Consider the following 17,926-nt stretch of genomic DNA (forward strand, 5'->3'; position numbering starts at 1 on the left):
AGAATGTTTTTTTATGAACTGTACAGGTTCAAACCATTTTTTAACTGGTTTTCACTTGCACTGGTTTCATAATGCACTACTTTTGAGTTAACAAAACAATCACCAATTTGATTCCGGTCAGATCAGTTGAATATGTGAAACCGATCCAATTTAAACTAAGATTTATGTAAAATTTATCTAAACGTTACCTTTTGGAAAAAAAAATTAAGAAGAATAAATGAGATACACTTACCTAAAAGTTAAAATCTCATTAATTTCTCCAATATAGATTTTTTACTTAAAATGTAAACTATGTTTAACTAAAAAAATCTTATATTCTTCTATCATAAGTGTTTATAACGAAATTTATGTAAAAAAATTCTATTATTCAAGTTTACCTTTGTTATTATATCGGCACTTATAAAAGACAAAACTTCCATTTAATTTCTTCTATGTATCTTGTGTCAATTTAATAATTGAAATTAAAGTTTCATGTCAACAATAATTTAAGTTAACTTTTAACACAAACTTTAATATATATATATATATATATATATAATAAGATATAACTGATTAAATAAAACACTAAAGTATCTATTAAAAAAAAATACTACATCTCAGTTTTGTCTTTTATATAATGCATAGTCATTAAGTAATGAACAAAAATGAACATTAGTGCTATCAAAAAAGAACAGACGTAGCAAAATTAAATTACATGTACCACACATTTACTCACGAATAAACAAAAAACAAGCTACCAACAATGCGAAATTAAAACTTCATGTCTAATAAAATAAAAACTTGCATTAAACAATAACATAGATTGTAAAATGAAAAGCAGATATCCAATTCTGATGAGAAAACAACCCTAAAAACACTTGAAGTAGACTTAATATCCTCTGTCTATTTGCGCCAGTTACGGAAGTACATTGCAGGGTTACGTTCACAAACATCTCTTAAAATGCAATAGTTCCTACCTGGAGCCTTCATAGCCATCCCACAACAGGACCATTCAACAACGTTACTCGTTCAATTATTATTACATTAATCTTTGGCTGATCTAAACAAATTATCTGAGACATGACCCATTGAATCTTTGTCAATAAACCACTTGCCTCAGACATGAACCATTGAATGATTCGATTAATCTTTGTCACTAAACAACTAGTCTTTGACACGATTGGATTAATAAGCTTTGTCACTAAACAACTTGTGTTGGACACAAACCGTTTCGCAATTCGATTTATCTTTGTCGTTAAATAACTTATCTTGGACTTGAACCTAAAACATGAAATTCATGTTAGTTAGAGTGAACCATATAAAATTAGATTGATAAAGATTTAAGTTCAATTCTCATTATGATAATTATACATTAAAAAAGTGTAAAAAACATGTGCATAGTGGATTAATTAGAATGAAGGAGAAGGGCGTAATGTTACCAATTGATGAGACAACCCATGGTGGATTTTTGGAGTACCAAACAATGTAGAGGCACGGTGAAGACCTGAAGAGAAGCAGATTATGTTAAGTAAACTATAAAGAAAGAGTTAACAAAGTCAAACTCAGAGCATTCTGAGGAAGCAATGCTAGAAGAAGAATAATAGATTGAAATGAGAGTAACAAAACCTGAGCACAGGAAGTGATAGTAAGAAAAGTTTTGCATGTGGACCGTATATATATATAAAGTCACAACTAGTTAAGTGACCCCTCGTTTTCCATGGAACAAGATGGTTAATAAATACTAATAATTATAGTTATTATTGTATAAAGGAAATACTGCACTATATATCTTTGATATTTGAATTGTGGTGCATATTCCTATGTTTCTACCGTTTCACATGCCTCGTTTCTGGTTTGCACGCGCCCAATACACTCCTTGCATTCCATAATAAATCTAAAATCAGAAAATATTTGGATTTATGATTCCAAACCACACTCCCTAACTTTCTCAATGCTTGTAACTATATGACAATATGATGCTTTAGGGACGGGTTAAAAAGAGAGCGAGATTTTTTTAATAATAAATTTAGATAAATATCAATTCATAATTATTAAATATATCATGTTATTTATCTAATTTACAAACATTTTTTTTCTTATATTATAAAATCATCAACAATATAAAATATATGTTTTTAACTAATTATTCAACGTAATTATAAAAAAAAAATTTCAAAGAGTGAAGGGAGGGCCAAGTTGAATCCGTCCCTGTGAATTTTATTCAACGTAATATAAAATATTATTATTATTAATGTTTATTTCATGTAGGAATTACCTGCAAATTTTCATGGAGACACAAATTCTCAAGAACATTTTCTGTGAATTTCAAATATGCAAGAAATGTTCCCACATATTTAAATGCGCAGACAACACCAAAAAAAAATGCGCAGGAAATTTTGCAGATAAATTCATAGGAAATTTTCTTTTTTTTTTACAAAAAAAAAGATTACCTGCAACATTTTATTGCGATTTATGAAAATAAGATCAAATATTTCTTGCAGAATTATATTTGCAAGAAAATTTCCAGAAAACAAAAAAAATTTCTTATGAAATTTCCTACAACTTTTTATTCACAAAAAATAAGTCTATATGATTAATATAATTGCAGCAAAATTTTTAGAAAATTCCTACCGATAATATTTTGCAGAAAAATTCGTAAGTAAACAGTAGTGTAAAGTTGTAAGTTGAAAAATACCTACTTATTGTACAACAAAAGTTGAAAAATACCTCCATAACTAAATGATATGACTCTCGTTAGAAATTTTTTTTATTCATAGGAAAGATTACAAAAGCATGACAATGATCGAACCTTTAGGTTCTCTCACTTTTATCCCAATCCCTCCCCCCAACTATTAAGCTAATCTTAGTGATCATTATAAATGTTTGAAATAGTATAGTTATTCTCTCTTTTTATATAAAAATAAAATAACTATTTATAAAATATATAAAAATACAAGAAGAAATGTTGAATTGTATTTCAAATAATTTTTGTAAATATTTTTTAGAGACTATGTATCGTATGTTCAATAAGACAATATAAAGTGTTGTTTTAAAAAGATTTTTTTTTTCATAGGTGATAATAAACAAAAAAAGTTTTTACAAAATACTTTGAATATATATAAAACTTTCTAATACAAAAATATCATTTTTAATGCACTTTTTATGTCAGGTGTTATCCACATGATATAAAAAGTGACACAGTGACATACTTATAAATATGTTTAAATATTTTATCACGGTTATTGACTTATCTGATATAGAAAGGAACATTCTATGACAGGTAATTAATCACCCTCCATAGAAAGTGTCCTTATTAAGGTTATTGGGAGTGTGAACTCCTTCGAGCTCTTTGTATTGTTTCATCATTTTCTTCGTCTTTGCGTTCTATGTTGCTTCCTTCTTTTTGGTGACCCATCCCTGCACGCGCACCGCCCCTGCTTTTCATTATCTGTCAATGTCAATGCATTTTGGCCACCACCACAACCCATCCTTCTCCGGCAAAGTCAACATCATTCAGTGACATTCTATCAAGTTCATTCTCATCTTCTCTTCTCCTTTTTGTGCATTTGAAATTTTAATGTCATTGTGGTGTTGTTGAATGATTGTTTTAGTTATTGGGATAGATTTCTCATTAAATTGTTGCACTAATTGAGTATTTTGGTACTTGGTTGCTGGTTTGGTTTGCTAGTTTTGGGTGTCTTTGGGGTTTGGGTGCTTATTTAGTTGCTAATTAATTGGTTTGATGCTTATGTTGGAGCTAGTTTTGGGGCTCGATGGTGGTGGTAATTTAGGCTCTATACATGGCTCATTTGAGAGATCTTTATGGATTCTATTGGAGTTGATTTGAGGTTTGAAAATAACTCTTAATTTATTTAGGTTGGATTATACTTTGAGATAACTAACTATATGGATGGCAAAAATACTCGTACTTACGGGTATTCGTGGATAAAATTCAACACGAATAATAAATGGGTAGTCTAAATGGATACTCATGAGTAACGGGTACAAATATTTTTCTACCCATTTATAAATGAGGCGGGAGGGGATATGATAGTATCTATACCCACGGGTAACTGTTTAATAAAATTTCTTAAATACCCTTATATATAAAACTACATAAGCCCAAAATTACACTCTCTCTTTTATTTTCTTTTAGCCACAATGCACACTTTCACGCACGACATAAAAGACCTTATTCTCTAATCATCAAAGGGGATAAACCCTCTTAATTTGAACCAAAATCCAAACCCAATTCACCGATTCTTTGATCCCTTCAACTCTTTGATCTGCTTTGCATCGACAATGATAGGTATATAGTTCTCTAATCTATATTTCTGAAATCTTATTTGATCGATTTATAGCTTTTTGTGAGTGGAAGTAGATATAGTTGCATTATCACATTTAATTATTTAATTATTTGTACTTCAACTCTACAAAGTTCTTCAAAAAGTATATTTTATTAGACAATAAAATTATAGACATTACCATCAATAAATTGCCTGATAAATCCACAAACTTGTTGATGCTCACAATCCCATTCTTCATTAGACTTAGATCCTAGCTTATTTGCAACAAAAACATGAAGATACAAATTCTTCACAAATAGTAAGTCATTCATCTTGCCTTTTCACAATTGACAATTTGTTCCATTCAAAGAGATCATCTTCGTATGTGCCTCTATCATTGAAGCAAGTCAAACAACTTCTTAACCAAAGAGCTTTAATGCTACTCTGATGGGGGATAGTCTAACATAATAACAACTTAATAAAAGAAAAATAACATAGCATAAATTCAATCCCTATACTTGCAAGAATCTATGAGGAACACCAACAAGATAGAGAAAAAATAAATAACCCAAACACATAAGATATTTAATGTGGAAAACCCCTCAATGTAAGGGTAAAAACAACGAATCGTCTAAGCCATAGAAAAATATTATTATGATCAACAAAAGGTACTAGGTAGTCTCCAAAGAACACACCAAACGATGCTTACAATCAACCAAAGAAAACCAAGCGCAATGCTCACAAATGAGAAACAAGAAAATGAAAAAACACCAAAAATATAGTTGTTACTGAGAAATGTTTTTCTCCAACTCCAAACATGCATTCGACGATCCAACCGTTGAAAATGAAGAATGACATCCTATGAACCAGCTTTCCAAAAATCAGTGTGACCCAACAATGAACAAGTTTGTAGTTGCAATTCGAAAACCGCTTTCTCATGGATATGCGAATTAGACAATGATTTTTCTCTCTATGTTTTGTTGTTGTTCTCTCTTAATATTAAGTCACTCTCTCAACCTTAATCTTAACCCTTTCCACTTGGTTAAATGAGACATAATGGATTTACATATTTGGGTTTATTCTCTACATAGGAACGGATCCCAAAATCCAACATGATCTAGCGTCTAGGAACTAATTGAGTAGTTCCAACTGGGTGAAATTGCTTGCAGTTCGTGTTAAAACCAAACTTAAGTCTTTGATGAAAATTATCATCTATATAACCCATAATTTATCATATTAATCATAAGAAAATATAAGCAAAAATGTATCTGAACTCATGATGATAAGTGAACAGTGTGGTTTGACCTTCTAAATTAATACATATTCTTTTGAGAGAACCTTTAACTATCTGTCAATCTCATTCTGATAATGGACGTTAGAAAAGAAAAGAATGTACTATGATTTGGGATCCTAACTTATTTATAGAAAATCATAGGGTTGTCTTTTGGTAATTTTATTTTAACCTATCACAAAATAGAATTACTTTTTAATCACTACACATTAAAGGTACTATACTCTATCAGATACATAATTGTTTAAATTATTTATTCGTCATTAGATCAAGCACAACCCTAAGTGTCCTAATTATATAATTATTCACATATAATGCCAATGTTGGATTAAAGATCCAACAATTCAGACTTGTGTAGTAATCTTCTAGGTGGGTCTCTATTGGTAGTCCCAACATGCCAATGGCGCCTTACCGGATAGCATATGGAGTGTTATTTTCATTTTACCATTTCTCTATACAAAGAAAAAATAGATATTCTATTTTAGTATACACAATTTTGAACTAATTTACCCCTATATAACTACCTCTAAACCACTTTCTCTTTTGATATTATTTATTTATTCTCTCTTTTTTCTATTTCAATGACATTCAATTTTTTAATTTCTCAAGTAACTACTCATTATTTTCTTTTAAATAAAGAGTCATAGAGTACATCTTTTTCTCCTAATTTATATAAGGATAATAACTTCATATTTGAATAATTAAGATAAACAATTTAATAATTTAATAAGATACTTATCGTATGTTAAAATGAATATTAGTCTCATAAAACATGTTAGTACTTTTTTTTTTCTCTAATTTCCATTAATATATAAATTAGATATTTTTTTCCCAATCTTTTCAGCAAAAATATAATATATATGATTGATAAATATATAATAAATACTTATCTATTATTTTTGTATCATTAATTATTATTTTAGATAAATTATTTTGAATTTTATTAAATATATATTAAAATCCTTATGTTTAATTTATTTTTCATAAAATATATTTGGAAGTGACTAAATTAAAAAATAAAATAGACTTATGTATATGCACAATACCAAAAAATAAAGTGATTATAAAAAATGCATAATACCATATTCATTAATTTCTATCATTGATTATTAATTAAAATACAATATTGTGATTTATTTTAAATATAACCATATATTTATAAAATTATTTCTCTTAATCATTATTGTTTTTTGGTGCATAAATTAAACTCCAAAACATTATTGTTTGTAAAATTTATTTTAATAACTAAAATAAATAAATTTAAACATAAATATTAATTATATAATTGTTAAGGTTATTATTATAATATTTATATATTTTTTTGGTTTTAAAATATACTACAATTTATTTTTAATTATTAAAATTGTATAATAAATTTCATTAATGAGAAAAGTTTAATTCTTCATTAAATATGATCGAATATATTAAATTTAATATATTTTTTGGACAGCATATATGATTTGACATTTATTGCAAAGTTCAAATCTTCATCGAGTCTAAGTGTAATTTAGTTGTATATGTATTTATAAATTTGATTAACAAAATTTTGTGAGCGAATCATGCTTTGGTAGTTTCTTGCATGGTAGGGACAGAAAAAAGAGAGTACCTTAAATTTAACTACCTCAACTATGGGACACTGTGACACATATTCCCTTTTCCTCCGTGTCACTTCCCAAAATAGAAAATCCAAAGCAAACACTGAAATCTGATATGATACCCTCTCCGTTTCATTATTCATTCCTTCCATACAACTTCTCTCTAAATCTGAGTTCTTAACTTCCTCTTGTCACAACCCACTCAGATTTGATCTCGACCCAGTAAGTTTTTCTTCTCTCAATTCACTTTCTCTGCTGATTTGCCATCACGTTTGCATTTTGCGCTGGATCTGGACCAATTTGCCATCTGGGTTTGTTTGATTTTGTCGTTTCAATGCTAATGGAAATATTTGCTTTTGATATATGATGCATTCCAGATTCCACTTTTTTATTTTATTTTTTTATTTTTGGTTGTTTTGCATTGAGTAGTGGTTGAATTATTAACTAGTCTTACTCCTTTTGATGCTGTTTTCCATTGGGCCAGATCTGGAGTTCCATTTATTTCTATGTCTAATAGTTATCATTTATCGCACTCATTAACATTTGATTTTGATCCAGTGATGTTTTCAGAATCATATTTTTCATTGTATATCACGCATTCAATTATCAGAATCATAGGGTCTTTGCGGATCCAGCATTTTCATTGGTTAGGTTTCAATGGATTCGTGGTCATCATTGCTTTCTTTCACCTCATTTTTCTTCTTCTAATCTTTACTATTTTTCGCTCCTGTGGGGCCGTATAGTGCATACAATTTAACTGAAAACTAAGAATGAATCTTGTGGATTGAGTTGTTGGATTTAATTAAAATAGCTTGAGTTACACTCTTTTTTGCATGTTAGAACTTCAGTTAAATAATGCCATAAATTAGTTTTGGTATTTCTACCTGTTCCTTTTTTTGTTTATTTTCTTTTCTTTCATTTCAGCTCTATGATTTAATTAAGAAGACTAATTAGTAATCAAACCTGTAGTTATTTGCTGACTGCAGTCTCCTTCCTTGCTTGCAGGTTAATCTTTGAATCAGTTATCACTGTGTCAATTTCTTGCAAACCTTGTGAGGAAGCTGAACCATGTTACCTAGTTTGGAATATTGGGGTTGCTAGTTTATGAGTTGTTTTGGATGGTAAATTTGGTGGTGCTTCATGTCTGGTGAAACAAGATTTGTGCTGTGATCAGTTTTAGTCCATATCTGAGCAGTGAAAAGTATATCTGGATTTGCATTACTTTCAACTGATAAATGTCGAGGGGAAGACCTGATGGATCTAAGAAGCGTTTAATTGCTTCCGTTTGTGGTGCGGCAATCTTTCTTGGTTTTATATATGTGTACCATGGATCCATATTTGGTTCTCAGAATGGTGGTTCAGCTGCTCTTGAATATGGCAGCAAGTCATTGAAAAGACTTGGTGCAACATACTTGGGTGCAGAAGATGATGCTGATAGCAAGCAAGATGAATCTTCATCAAGTCTTGTGCAGGGAGATGGTGAAGATGATATTATACCAAAGAGTTTCCCTGTAAGTTTTTGTGCAAGCATAAACTCAAGGCACATTCACTATATTTTTTCACAAACACTCTTTTCTTCATCAAGGCATAATTAAAATAAAACTCGTAGTTTAATGTATAAGCAATGCAGCACAGGCTGCACAGCATCACCATAGTGAAAGAGGCAAAGCTAAGCAACATAATTAAATTTTTCATTATTTTCATCACCATATTCAGGTTCTATTCCTCCTCATGCTCAGATGAGATAGATTCACTACCTTTACCGTAAAGGTTATCTAAGTCAATATCTGTTGATCCCCCATCTAGTTCAAGGTGGTGCATTTTCTTATCATCAATCTAATGGAATTTGCAATGCTTCTGTTTTGAAAGGTTTGTGATGATCGCCATTCTGAGTTGATTCCTTGCTTAGATAGACATCTTATCTATCAAATGAGATTAAAACTGGATCTTTCTTTGATGGAACACTATGAGAGACATTGTCCGCCTGCAGAAAGGAGATTCAATTGTTTGATTCCTCCTCCGGCAGGATACAAGGTAAAGAATATGCTGGGACAAGATGTGATCTTCGACTATAACATATCCTTGTTGATACATTTGTCCCATGTTAGTCAGTGTCAAACAAATGTTGCTTCTATGGTGTTTCAGGTCCCTATTAAGTGGCCACAGAGCAGAGATGAAGTGTGGAAAGCAAACATACCACACACTCACCTTGCACATGAGAAGTCTGACCAGAACTGGATGGTTGTAAAAGGTGAAAAGATAGTGTTTCCTGGAGGAGGGACACATTTTCACTATGGAGCTGACAAGTACATTGCATCAATTGCAAATGTAAGGCTTAATGGTTATACCTATAAGGCAGAATAAAAGGGTACATGTATTCTGTTTTTCAGTTGGTAGCATCATTGGAATTTGTGTGTGTTATCCAGTATGCATTCATTTTATTGATGAAAATATGATATATATATATATATATATAGATATAGATATAGATATAGATATAGATATAGATATAGATATACACACATCACATCAGTTAATAGGCTTTTCAGCACCATGTTTGAAAGTGTTGGTTGTTTGGGGCATTCTGATTATATAAATTTTCATCTCATGGATCTCACAGTGAGTATGTATTGCCAGATGCTCAATTTTTCAAACGATAATCTTAATAATGAAGGAAGACTGCGGACAGTGCTTGATGTTGGCTGCGGTGTTGCGAGTTTTGGAGCTTATCTTCTTTCATCTGATATCATTGCAATGTCCGTGGCACCTAATGATGTGCACCAAAATCAAATTCAGTTTGCTCTAGAAAGAGGAATTCCTGCATATCTAGGTGTTTTGGGAACTAAGAGACTCCCTTACCCTAGCAGATCTTTTGAACTTGCACACTGTTCTCGATGTCGGATTGATTGGCTTCAAAGGGATGGAATACTACTACTTGAGCTAGACCGGTTGCTTAGGCCAGGAGGTTATTTTGCATACTCATCTCCAGAAGCATATGCTCAGGATGAGGAGGATCGAAGGATATGGAGAGAAATGAGTACCCTCGTGGCACGTATGTGTTGGAGAATCGCTGCAAAGAGGTTTCAAACTGTCATCTGGCAAAAACCTCTTACAAATGAATGCTATATGCAGAGAGAACCCGGCACTCGCCCTCCTCTTTGCCAGACTGATGATGACCCAGATGCAATTTGGGGAGTGAATATGGAAGCCTGCATAACACCTTACTCAGACCGTGAGTACCTTTTTCTCGTGCTATATAAAATATATTTCTATGCCTTGAAGACAAATTATAGTTATTTCTTTTTGACTAGCAATATATTGCTGCTTCTTTTCTTTCTAGTGTATCTTCCAATTGTATATTATTATTATTATTATTTATACAAGTTTAAAAAAACTTTTGAGAACTTTTTTATTGAAAAATATTTTTTATTTCTAGTAGAAAAGTTCTCAAAAGCGTTTCTAACTTGTATTCAAATAGGCTCTTATGCTATGATGCCGTGAGCCATGTGAAAATGAGTTCTTTGTCTGTTATTGCTGTAGATATCCTAAATGAACGATATGTCCCTGAGAAGTGAGGGTTATTTGCCTTCTCAGATTCTGTCAATTAGCTTCCACTTGGTAGGATAATATTAAATTATGAGAACTAATAAGAGCCAATTTGGATACAAGATAGAATTGTTATTGAGAGTTTTTCTACTAGAAAAAGCTCTTTATTTTCAGTAGAGAAGCTCGTAAAAGTTCTTTAAAATTTGTATTCAAACAGACTTTAAAAAACACTGAATGACCGTTTAGGTCAACCGTGTCGTCTTCATCTCTTCTAATTAGATTGAGGAGTATCCCATGTTCAAGATCCACAAGATAAGTTGTTCCGCCCATGGTTGTTATGAAAACAGGAAGGAAGGGAGTGAAAACATTGAATTACAGTACAGGGATCTGATTATTGTCAGTAAATGGCCAAAGAAGAAACTATGTTATTATGGCAATATATTATATATTTACTGAATATTAATAAATTCATCGGTTCATGTTGACAAGAACAAGTAGTAAATAGTAACACCCCCCCCCCCCCAACTAAATAAAATAATCAATGTCGTTACTTTGTATCGTTTTGTGTTGTATTATCCATGAATTATCTGTTTTGAGCTGAATTCTCCTGGCTAAACCATTAATGTCTGTTATTAGAAATACTTCAGTTTTTTCCATCATCTTAGCTACTGTTTGTTAAAGTTTTGCAAATGCTTTGTGTGCATGTAGCTGATAATCCAAGCAGGTAAACCCTGATTAAAAGCTTTTTGTTGATTTTATCAGATGACAATAGAGCCAAGGGTAGTGGATTGGCTCCATGGCCTGCAAGATTGACTACTCCCCCTCCTAGATTAGCTGACTTTGGCTATTCAAATGAAATGTTTGAAAAGGATACGGTAATTGGAATATGCAATTTATTCTTTGGTTTGTTATAATCAGGTTCTTGTTCCTGTAAGCATATAAATTATTGAAATAACAAATATATAGTTAGATAAATAGGCTATATGCTTAACTTTTGTTCTGTGGTACAGGAACTGTGGCAAGGAAGAGTTGAGAATTACTGGAATCTGTTGGGTCCAAAAATTTCATCAAACACGTTGAGGAATGTGATGGACATGAAAGCAAGCATGGGTTCATTTGGAGCTGCTTTTAGAGGCAAGGATATTTGGGTGATGAATGTTGTACCTCGTGATGGACCAAACACACTTAAGCTTATATACGACAGAGGCCTCATAGGGTCTATCCATGACTGGTATCAAAACTGGTTCTCCTGAAGCTTAAATTTATTTCATCTTTGATATCTTTTTGTGCATTTGATACACTTCTCCTTTTTAGTCTCATTTGATGATATCTGATTTCAAGATCCATTTTAATTGACTTAGCTGATTCTGACAGAACATGGTGATTTGATTAAATAAGCCATTGAGATTTGTTACTTCATTTCTTGAATAGTTGAACCTGTTGTGGTATCCATAATTCAATAGACATCTTTTTATTAGGGAATTGGTTCTTTTAAAGTGAGGAAGTGCACTTTAGAGACTAAAGTATGCTAATAACCATTAATTAGAAAATCAACGGTTAAAATTCTAATTAATTTTAGGGTTTGTTATGCATGTATTTAATTTTAGGATGAAACGAGTTTTAAATCACTCAAGAGTTGGACAAATTTAGTTCTAGTCCTTGCATTTTAAAAATGATGATATCTGATGTATTTCTGAAATGTGATGAATTTTGCCCCTATTAAGCCAAAATGAAATATAGGTGTAGAGATGAAATCCACCACATTTTGGAAATACAAGTACCAAATCACCATTTTTAAATGTTGGGATTAAAACCATTTTTGCTTGGATCTTGAGGAATCTAAAACTCATTTTACTCTTAATTTTATCACAATTCTAAACCATTTATTTTCTAATCAATGATTGCAAGAGAACTTTTTTCCCTTGTATTGTTCGGTATCAAAACCTGAGATTGGATGAGATTGACAAAACTGATATCTTAATGGATAACATCTTTTAAACAGGTGTGAAGCATATTCAACATATCCTCGGACTTATGATTTACTCCATGCATGGACCGTGTTTTCTGACATTGAAAAGAGAGATTGCAGTCCAGTAGATCTATTGATTGAAATGGACCGTATGCTTAGGCCTACTGGTTTCATCATCATAAGGGATAAGCAACATGTGATTGATTTCGTCAAGAAGTACCTAACAGCATTGCACTGGGAAGCAGTTGCAACTGCAGATTCCAGTTCTGAATCTGACCAAGATAACAATGAAGTTATTTTTGTCATCCAGAAGAAATTGTGGCTCACCACTGAAAGCTTTAGGAATACAGAATGAATAGGACAAGACAACCACAACAACTACATGGCTTTTTCATTTCCTCTTATATATTATTGTCTGCTGCTACTACAACGGATCCCAAGCATGCATGCACCCAGTGTTGGAAGCAGTCAACAACTGCATTTTGTAGCATTATTACATAATATTTATCATTTTCCTTCTTTGTATTCTCATTTTTGTGTTAATGATGCAAGTTATTATTAAGCCATATGCATTATGCTTCTATAGGCTATTCATTATTTTGCCCCTCATTTGGGTATAATGTAAGCTACTTAATAATCAACACATAGTAAACTTTGTCTTGGTGATCAAAGTTTAGGACTTGTCACACTAAAGTGTAATATTTATACATGTATTTTTCTGCTTGAAATATCACAAGTCTCTTGTTTTCATATTACAATTTGCAGTATCAAAGTTACCACTTAAATCGGAAAACCGTGTCTTCCAAAATCAATGTATATATTCAAAGATTACAGGAATTAACAAATTAAATTAGTACTACTTGTAGATTCTAATCTTTAATTGATCTTTGTATTCGGCTTAGATACATTGGTTCTATGCTGCCACAAAACATAAGCCTTGATTTGAAATGATTTCACGTGTCTTTCTTATTCATCAAAAAAAAAAAAATGATTTCACGTGATAGCAGAATGAATGGACCTTAATCACAAATTAAGAAGATTTTGCCAAACTAATGATGATTTGAGGCTCTTCCTGTAAGCATTCAATTTACTAATTTCTTTTTGTTGGATTATTCTTATTTTAAACAGCAAAATCATCTTAAAATTAATCTCCCTTTTTCACGGGGCAGTTAAGGCAAAGCAGCCAAAGATAATATATTTTCTAAAGGTAAATGATTAATAGGAACCACCTTTTTAACTACATGGCCCGTTTTGTTTTATTTTAAAGTATACCAAACACAATAAAAGCTACATGATATAATCTCCTATTCTAATTTGTCTACCAAAGGCTACGTAGACGGTGCCTAAACAGAATCCAGAACGGCAGAACACAAATTATCAAGAGATATGTCCTTTAGTTGGCGTCATGTACATGAAGCACATAAACTACTAAACTGCTGCAAATCATTTTATGATATTTTGTCCCCCTATACCTATTTTTGGACGTATAGGCTTCAAAAACTAGAAGAGCTATAATTAATCGCATATCACAAACATAGAAAAACTATCCAGAAAAAAGAGCCACAATCGATGTTTTAAGCAACAAGACGCCCAAAAACTACTAAATTGCTGCAAAATCTTAATACTGATAATATTAACTCCTGATCTGAAAAAGGAAAACAATCCATGTTAAGTCTATAAAATAGCTACTGAAAATCACAGATCAAAATCAGTACTTGTGGATTACGAACTAACAAAATGAAGTGAAACCTCACATTTTTAACTTGTATATGCCCCCATATAAAATAAAGAAAAATGACAACCTCAAACTTGTAAAAACAAGTAAATCTAGGACATTCTTTGGGCTGCTTCCTTGGCAAGGAGCTTCTCTTTTGCCCGGGTCTTGGCTTGGGATTTGGAACCCATGATCCCACCACCCCACTTCTTTCTGTATTCATCATACTTGTCATTGAAGTTGGCCTGAAAAGAAAAACAAGTAAAAAGCCCAGAAACCAATCAGAGTTAGTTAATATCATCGATTAAAAGACTCCCAAACAAACAAAATAATAAGATAAATCACCTTAATAGCTTCAAGGATTCTACTGAACTCCAGTTTGTCTTCATTCTTGACAGTCGTCAAACACAAAACTGAAGCAGTTTTCTTGTGGACAACCTGTCAAAAGGGCAGGTGAATTAACTGAATAAGACGAAAATCATAGATTCATACACACACATTTTCTAAAAGCATATCTGCAGCAATGTTTCAAAAACCAAAAACACCATGTTCTGTTTCGAAAAAATTGCCTTGGTCAATAAATATAATTACCGTTCCTAATCGTGCTTTGCCCTTGACAATGCAGTATGGAATTTCCATCTTCCTGCACAATGCTGGAAGCCAGACCACAAGCTCAATTGGATCCACATCATGAGCAATCACAACTAGTTGTGCTTTATTCTGCCAAAAATAAATAAAAGAAACTGTTAGTGAAATATGACTAGAGAATATTTATGCATATTCATTATTCTCTTCAAGCATAAAATAACTACAAAAATAAGAGTAAATCTATTATTCAGTTTTCAAAAAAAATTATAACTTGTATTGCTTGGCTATGAAAGAGTTTCCTTCCAAACAATGCAAAATTGTTATTTTTGGACTGATGAAAAGAGATGCAACGGAACATTACAAAATGGAATGGCATTAGGTTCCATTGTTTGAATTATTTAAAATAAAACGAATTGGAATGTGAAAAAAAATTATGAAATGCATTCCAATCCATTCTCTCCAATACCCTTTTCTTTTTCTCCTTCTCCCCCAAAGGACAAGGATTGGGTCAAAACCACTTTTTTTTTTTTTTTTTTTTTCCATTCCACAATACAATATCTAAGCAATGGAACGATAACTTTGTTCCACTTAATTACATCCTACTTCATTCTTCAGCAAACACCAAATTCTCTTGAACATTATTCACTAAAGGCAATGAAGTCAACAAATCTTAAGACTAATTAACATAATTTACATAATCATAAACATCCAAACAACAACAACACAACCAACATATTTCACAGGCAAATCGCACATTTAAACCACCATCAAGATTTTTAAAAGGATAAAACATACATTCAGTATCAAAGGTACTAACGTGTTGTTCTCTCATCCAAATTGAAATTTCATCTCAATAATTTCAAAATAAAAGAATCCTTAAAGAATCTATTTAAATACAAACTAAAAATACTTCTAACAGCTTCTCTACCGAAGAAAGCTTTCTATTTTCAGTAGATAAATTGTCAACAACTCTTCTAAACTCGTATCCAAGCAGACTCTAAATGTGAATAAGTAGACAAAACATCAATTCTAATTGAAGAGCTATGATATTGAATCCAATTCGTAAAATACAGTCCACAGCCACAATTACAACTAAGGTTTGCGATTTCTACAACATTAAAAAGAGAAAACAAGAAAAAAAAAAAAAAAAAAAAAAAAAAGGACCTGCTCAATAAGGTAGGTAACATGGTTGAGACCATATTTGACGACAATGGGCTTCTTAGCTTCAACGGGCTTCCCATCAGCCTCAGACTGGGCCCTCTTCAACAAACGCTCCTTCTTCTCCGCTTTATCTTCGGGCCTGTACTTGAGCAGCATCTTGAACAGGTTCGTCGCTGCATCCACAAAACCCCAAGTTAAAGTTAAACGCACCGTTTCACCAAGAAAAAAACAACAGGAGCGAGGGAAACGAAACGAAACGACGTAGTACCGAGGCTTTTGTCGAGGGTCTTGGTGAACTGATTGAGTGCGGGAGGGACCTTGAGCCTCTGCTTGAGGACGCGCTTCTTGCGCTGGATTTGAACGGTCTTGGGCCACTTGACGAAGCGCGTGAGGTCACGCTTCGGCGGCAACGCGCCTCCGATTCCGAACTGCTTCGGACGCTTCTCGAAGAGCGGGTTCGTCACCTTCTCGGGCTTCTTCTTCGCTGCCACCACTGGTTTCGCACCTCTCTTCGGAGCCTGTTATAGAAAATCGAACCATCCAAGTTTGATCAAAATGATAAACCAAAAACGAAGGTGACGCGGACTCACCATTGTCTCTGTGTGCCGCGACAGAGAGAGAAAGGTTCTTCTTTTTGAGGATGAAAGGACTCAGCATTTGCTTCGGAACTCAATTTTAAACATTGGGTTGTCGGGTCATCTTTGTTACAAAGTGGTCATATTTTGGCCCAATTCGTAGGTATTATGTAATTTGCGATTAGGCCAACTAAATTCTGGAGACAAACAAATTGTTAATAAAAATGAATTTAAAGAGAATAATAAGTAATTTTATTATTCTTATTGGTAGGGTAAGAGTATGAAATTGGTCATGCTTTTAATATATAGAATGTTGTATAAAATTAAAGTTTAAATTTAATTTATTGTTTATTTTTTTTTTTAGATTTGATTTGATTATTTTAAAAGTTTAATTTAATTTATTAACATATTTAACATTTTATTTTATATTAATAATGTTAAATACCTTAATAAACTTAATTTTATATAAATTAATAAATCTATTTTTAAATATATAAGTGAATTTTTTAAATTTATATGATAAAAATATAGATTACTCTATTATTATTTTTTATACCTATTCTATTATTAATAAAAATTAAAGTTTAAAATAAAAATAAAAAATTAATATAAGAGAAACAACTCATGCTTATCATGATGTATATTAATACGTATTGACAAATGTATAATAAAAGAAGATAATCTTATAAAAAAATACTTTATAAATATTCATAATATCTCATTTGAAATATTCAAAATAACTAACTATGAAGATGAAAAGAAAGAGCGGAAAAAAATGTGACCGCTAGAATTTTTATTTTCAATTTCTTGATTTCATATGAACAAAAACATTTAAGTATAGTAAATATATATATATATATATATATATATATATATATATAAAATATTAATAATTTGAATAGGTCAAATCGGATCAGATTAAGTTTTTAACAAGGCAAATCATAGGCCTTATTTAAGGCTTGGCCTATTTCCATTTCTAAGAAAGAGGCATTTCGTGACTTTTGATGTATTTAAAAAAATGATGAGGTATGTAGTAGGGATGATAAAAATACTCGTACCCACGGGTATTTGTGGATAAAACTCGTTACGGATAATAAATGGATAGGCTAATTAGGTACCCGCGGATAATGAAGACGGATAATTTTTTACCCATTTATAAATGGGGCGGGGGCGGGTATGATGATATCCATACCCACGGGTACCCGTTTAATATTATTTCTTA

At 31.7% G+C, this 17,926-nt stretch overlaps 2 protein-coding genes across 3 annotated transcripts; one reads left to right on the plus strand and one right to left on the minus strand.

Moving 5' to 3' along the window:
• The first annotated feature begins 7,187 nt into the window (after window positions 1-7,187).
• Window positions 7,188-13,416, plus strand: LOC109805068 (putative methyltransferase PMT3). Its single transcript, XM_020367017.3, has 8 exons — window positions 7,188-7,373; window positions 8,157-8,662; window positions 9,021-9,185; window positions 9,297-9,479; window positions 9,789-10,383; window positions 11,460-11,572; window positions 11,708-11,928; window positions 12,700-13,416. Exons 2-8 carry the CDS (start codon window positions 8,387-8,389, stop codon window positions 13,019-13,021), a joined length of 1,875 nt encoding a protein of 624 aa, XP_020222606.1. The 5' UTR covers window positions 7,188-7,373; window positions 8,157-8,386; the 3' UTR covers window positions 13,022-13,416.
• Window positions 13,417-14,271: 855 nt separating this feature from the next.
• Window positions 14,272-16,870, minus strand: LOC109805135 (large ribosomal subunit protein eL8y). 2 transcript variants are annotated; one of them, XR_014427713.1, is made up of 7 exons: window positions 16,720-16,870; window positions 16,398-16,647; window positions 16,133-16,302; window positions 14,972-15,100; window positions 14,726-14,818; window positions 14,407-14,625; window positions 14,272-14,376 (listed from the first exon to the last, which is right to left on the minus strand). XR_014427713.1 is itself a non-coding variant. In XM_020367124.3 (6 exons), exons 1-6 carry the CDS (start codon window positions 16,720-16,722, stop codon window positions 14,494-14,496), a joined length of 777 nt encoding a protein of 258 aa, XP_020222713.1. In that variant the 5' UTR covers window positions 16,723-16,870; the 3' UTR covers window positions 14,272-14,493. The 2 variants fall into 2 exon arrangements, 1 of the variants encoding a protein (XP_020222713.1); XM_020367124.3 differs by having other exon boundaries at window positions 14,272-14,625.
• Window positions 16,871-17,926: the final 1,056 nt, after the last annotated feature.

This window comes from Cajanus cajan, chromosome 7, assembly GCF_000230855.2.
Source record: "Cajanus cajan strain Asha chromosome 7, NIPB_CcT2T_4, whole genome shotgun sequence".
NCBI classification, from domain to species: domain Eukaryota; kingdom Viridiplantae; phylum Streptophyta; class Magnoliopsida; order Fabales; family Fabaceae; genus Cajanus; species Cajanus cajan.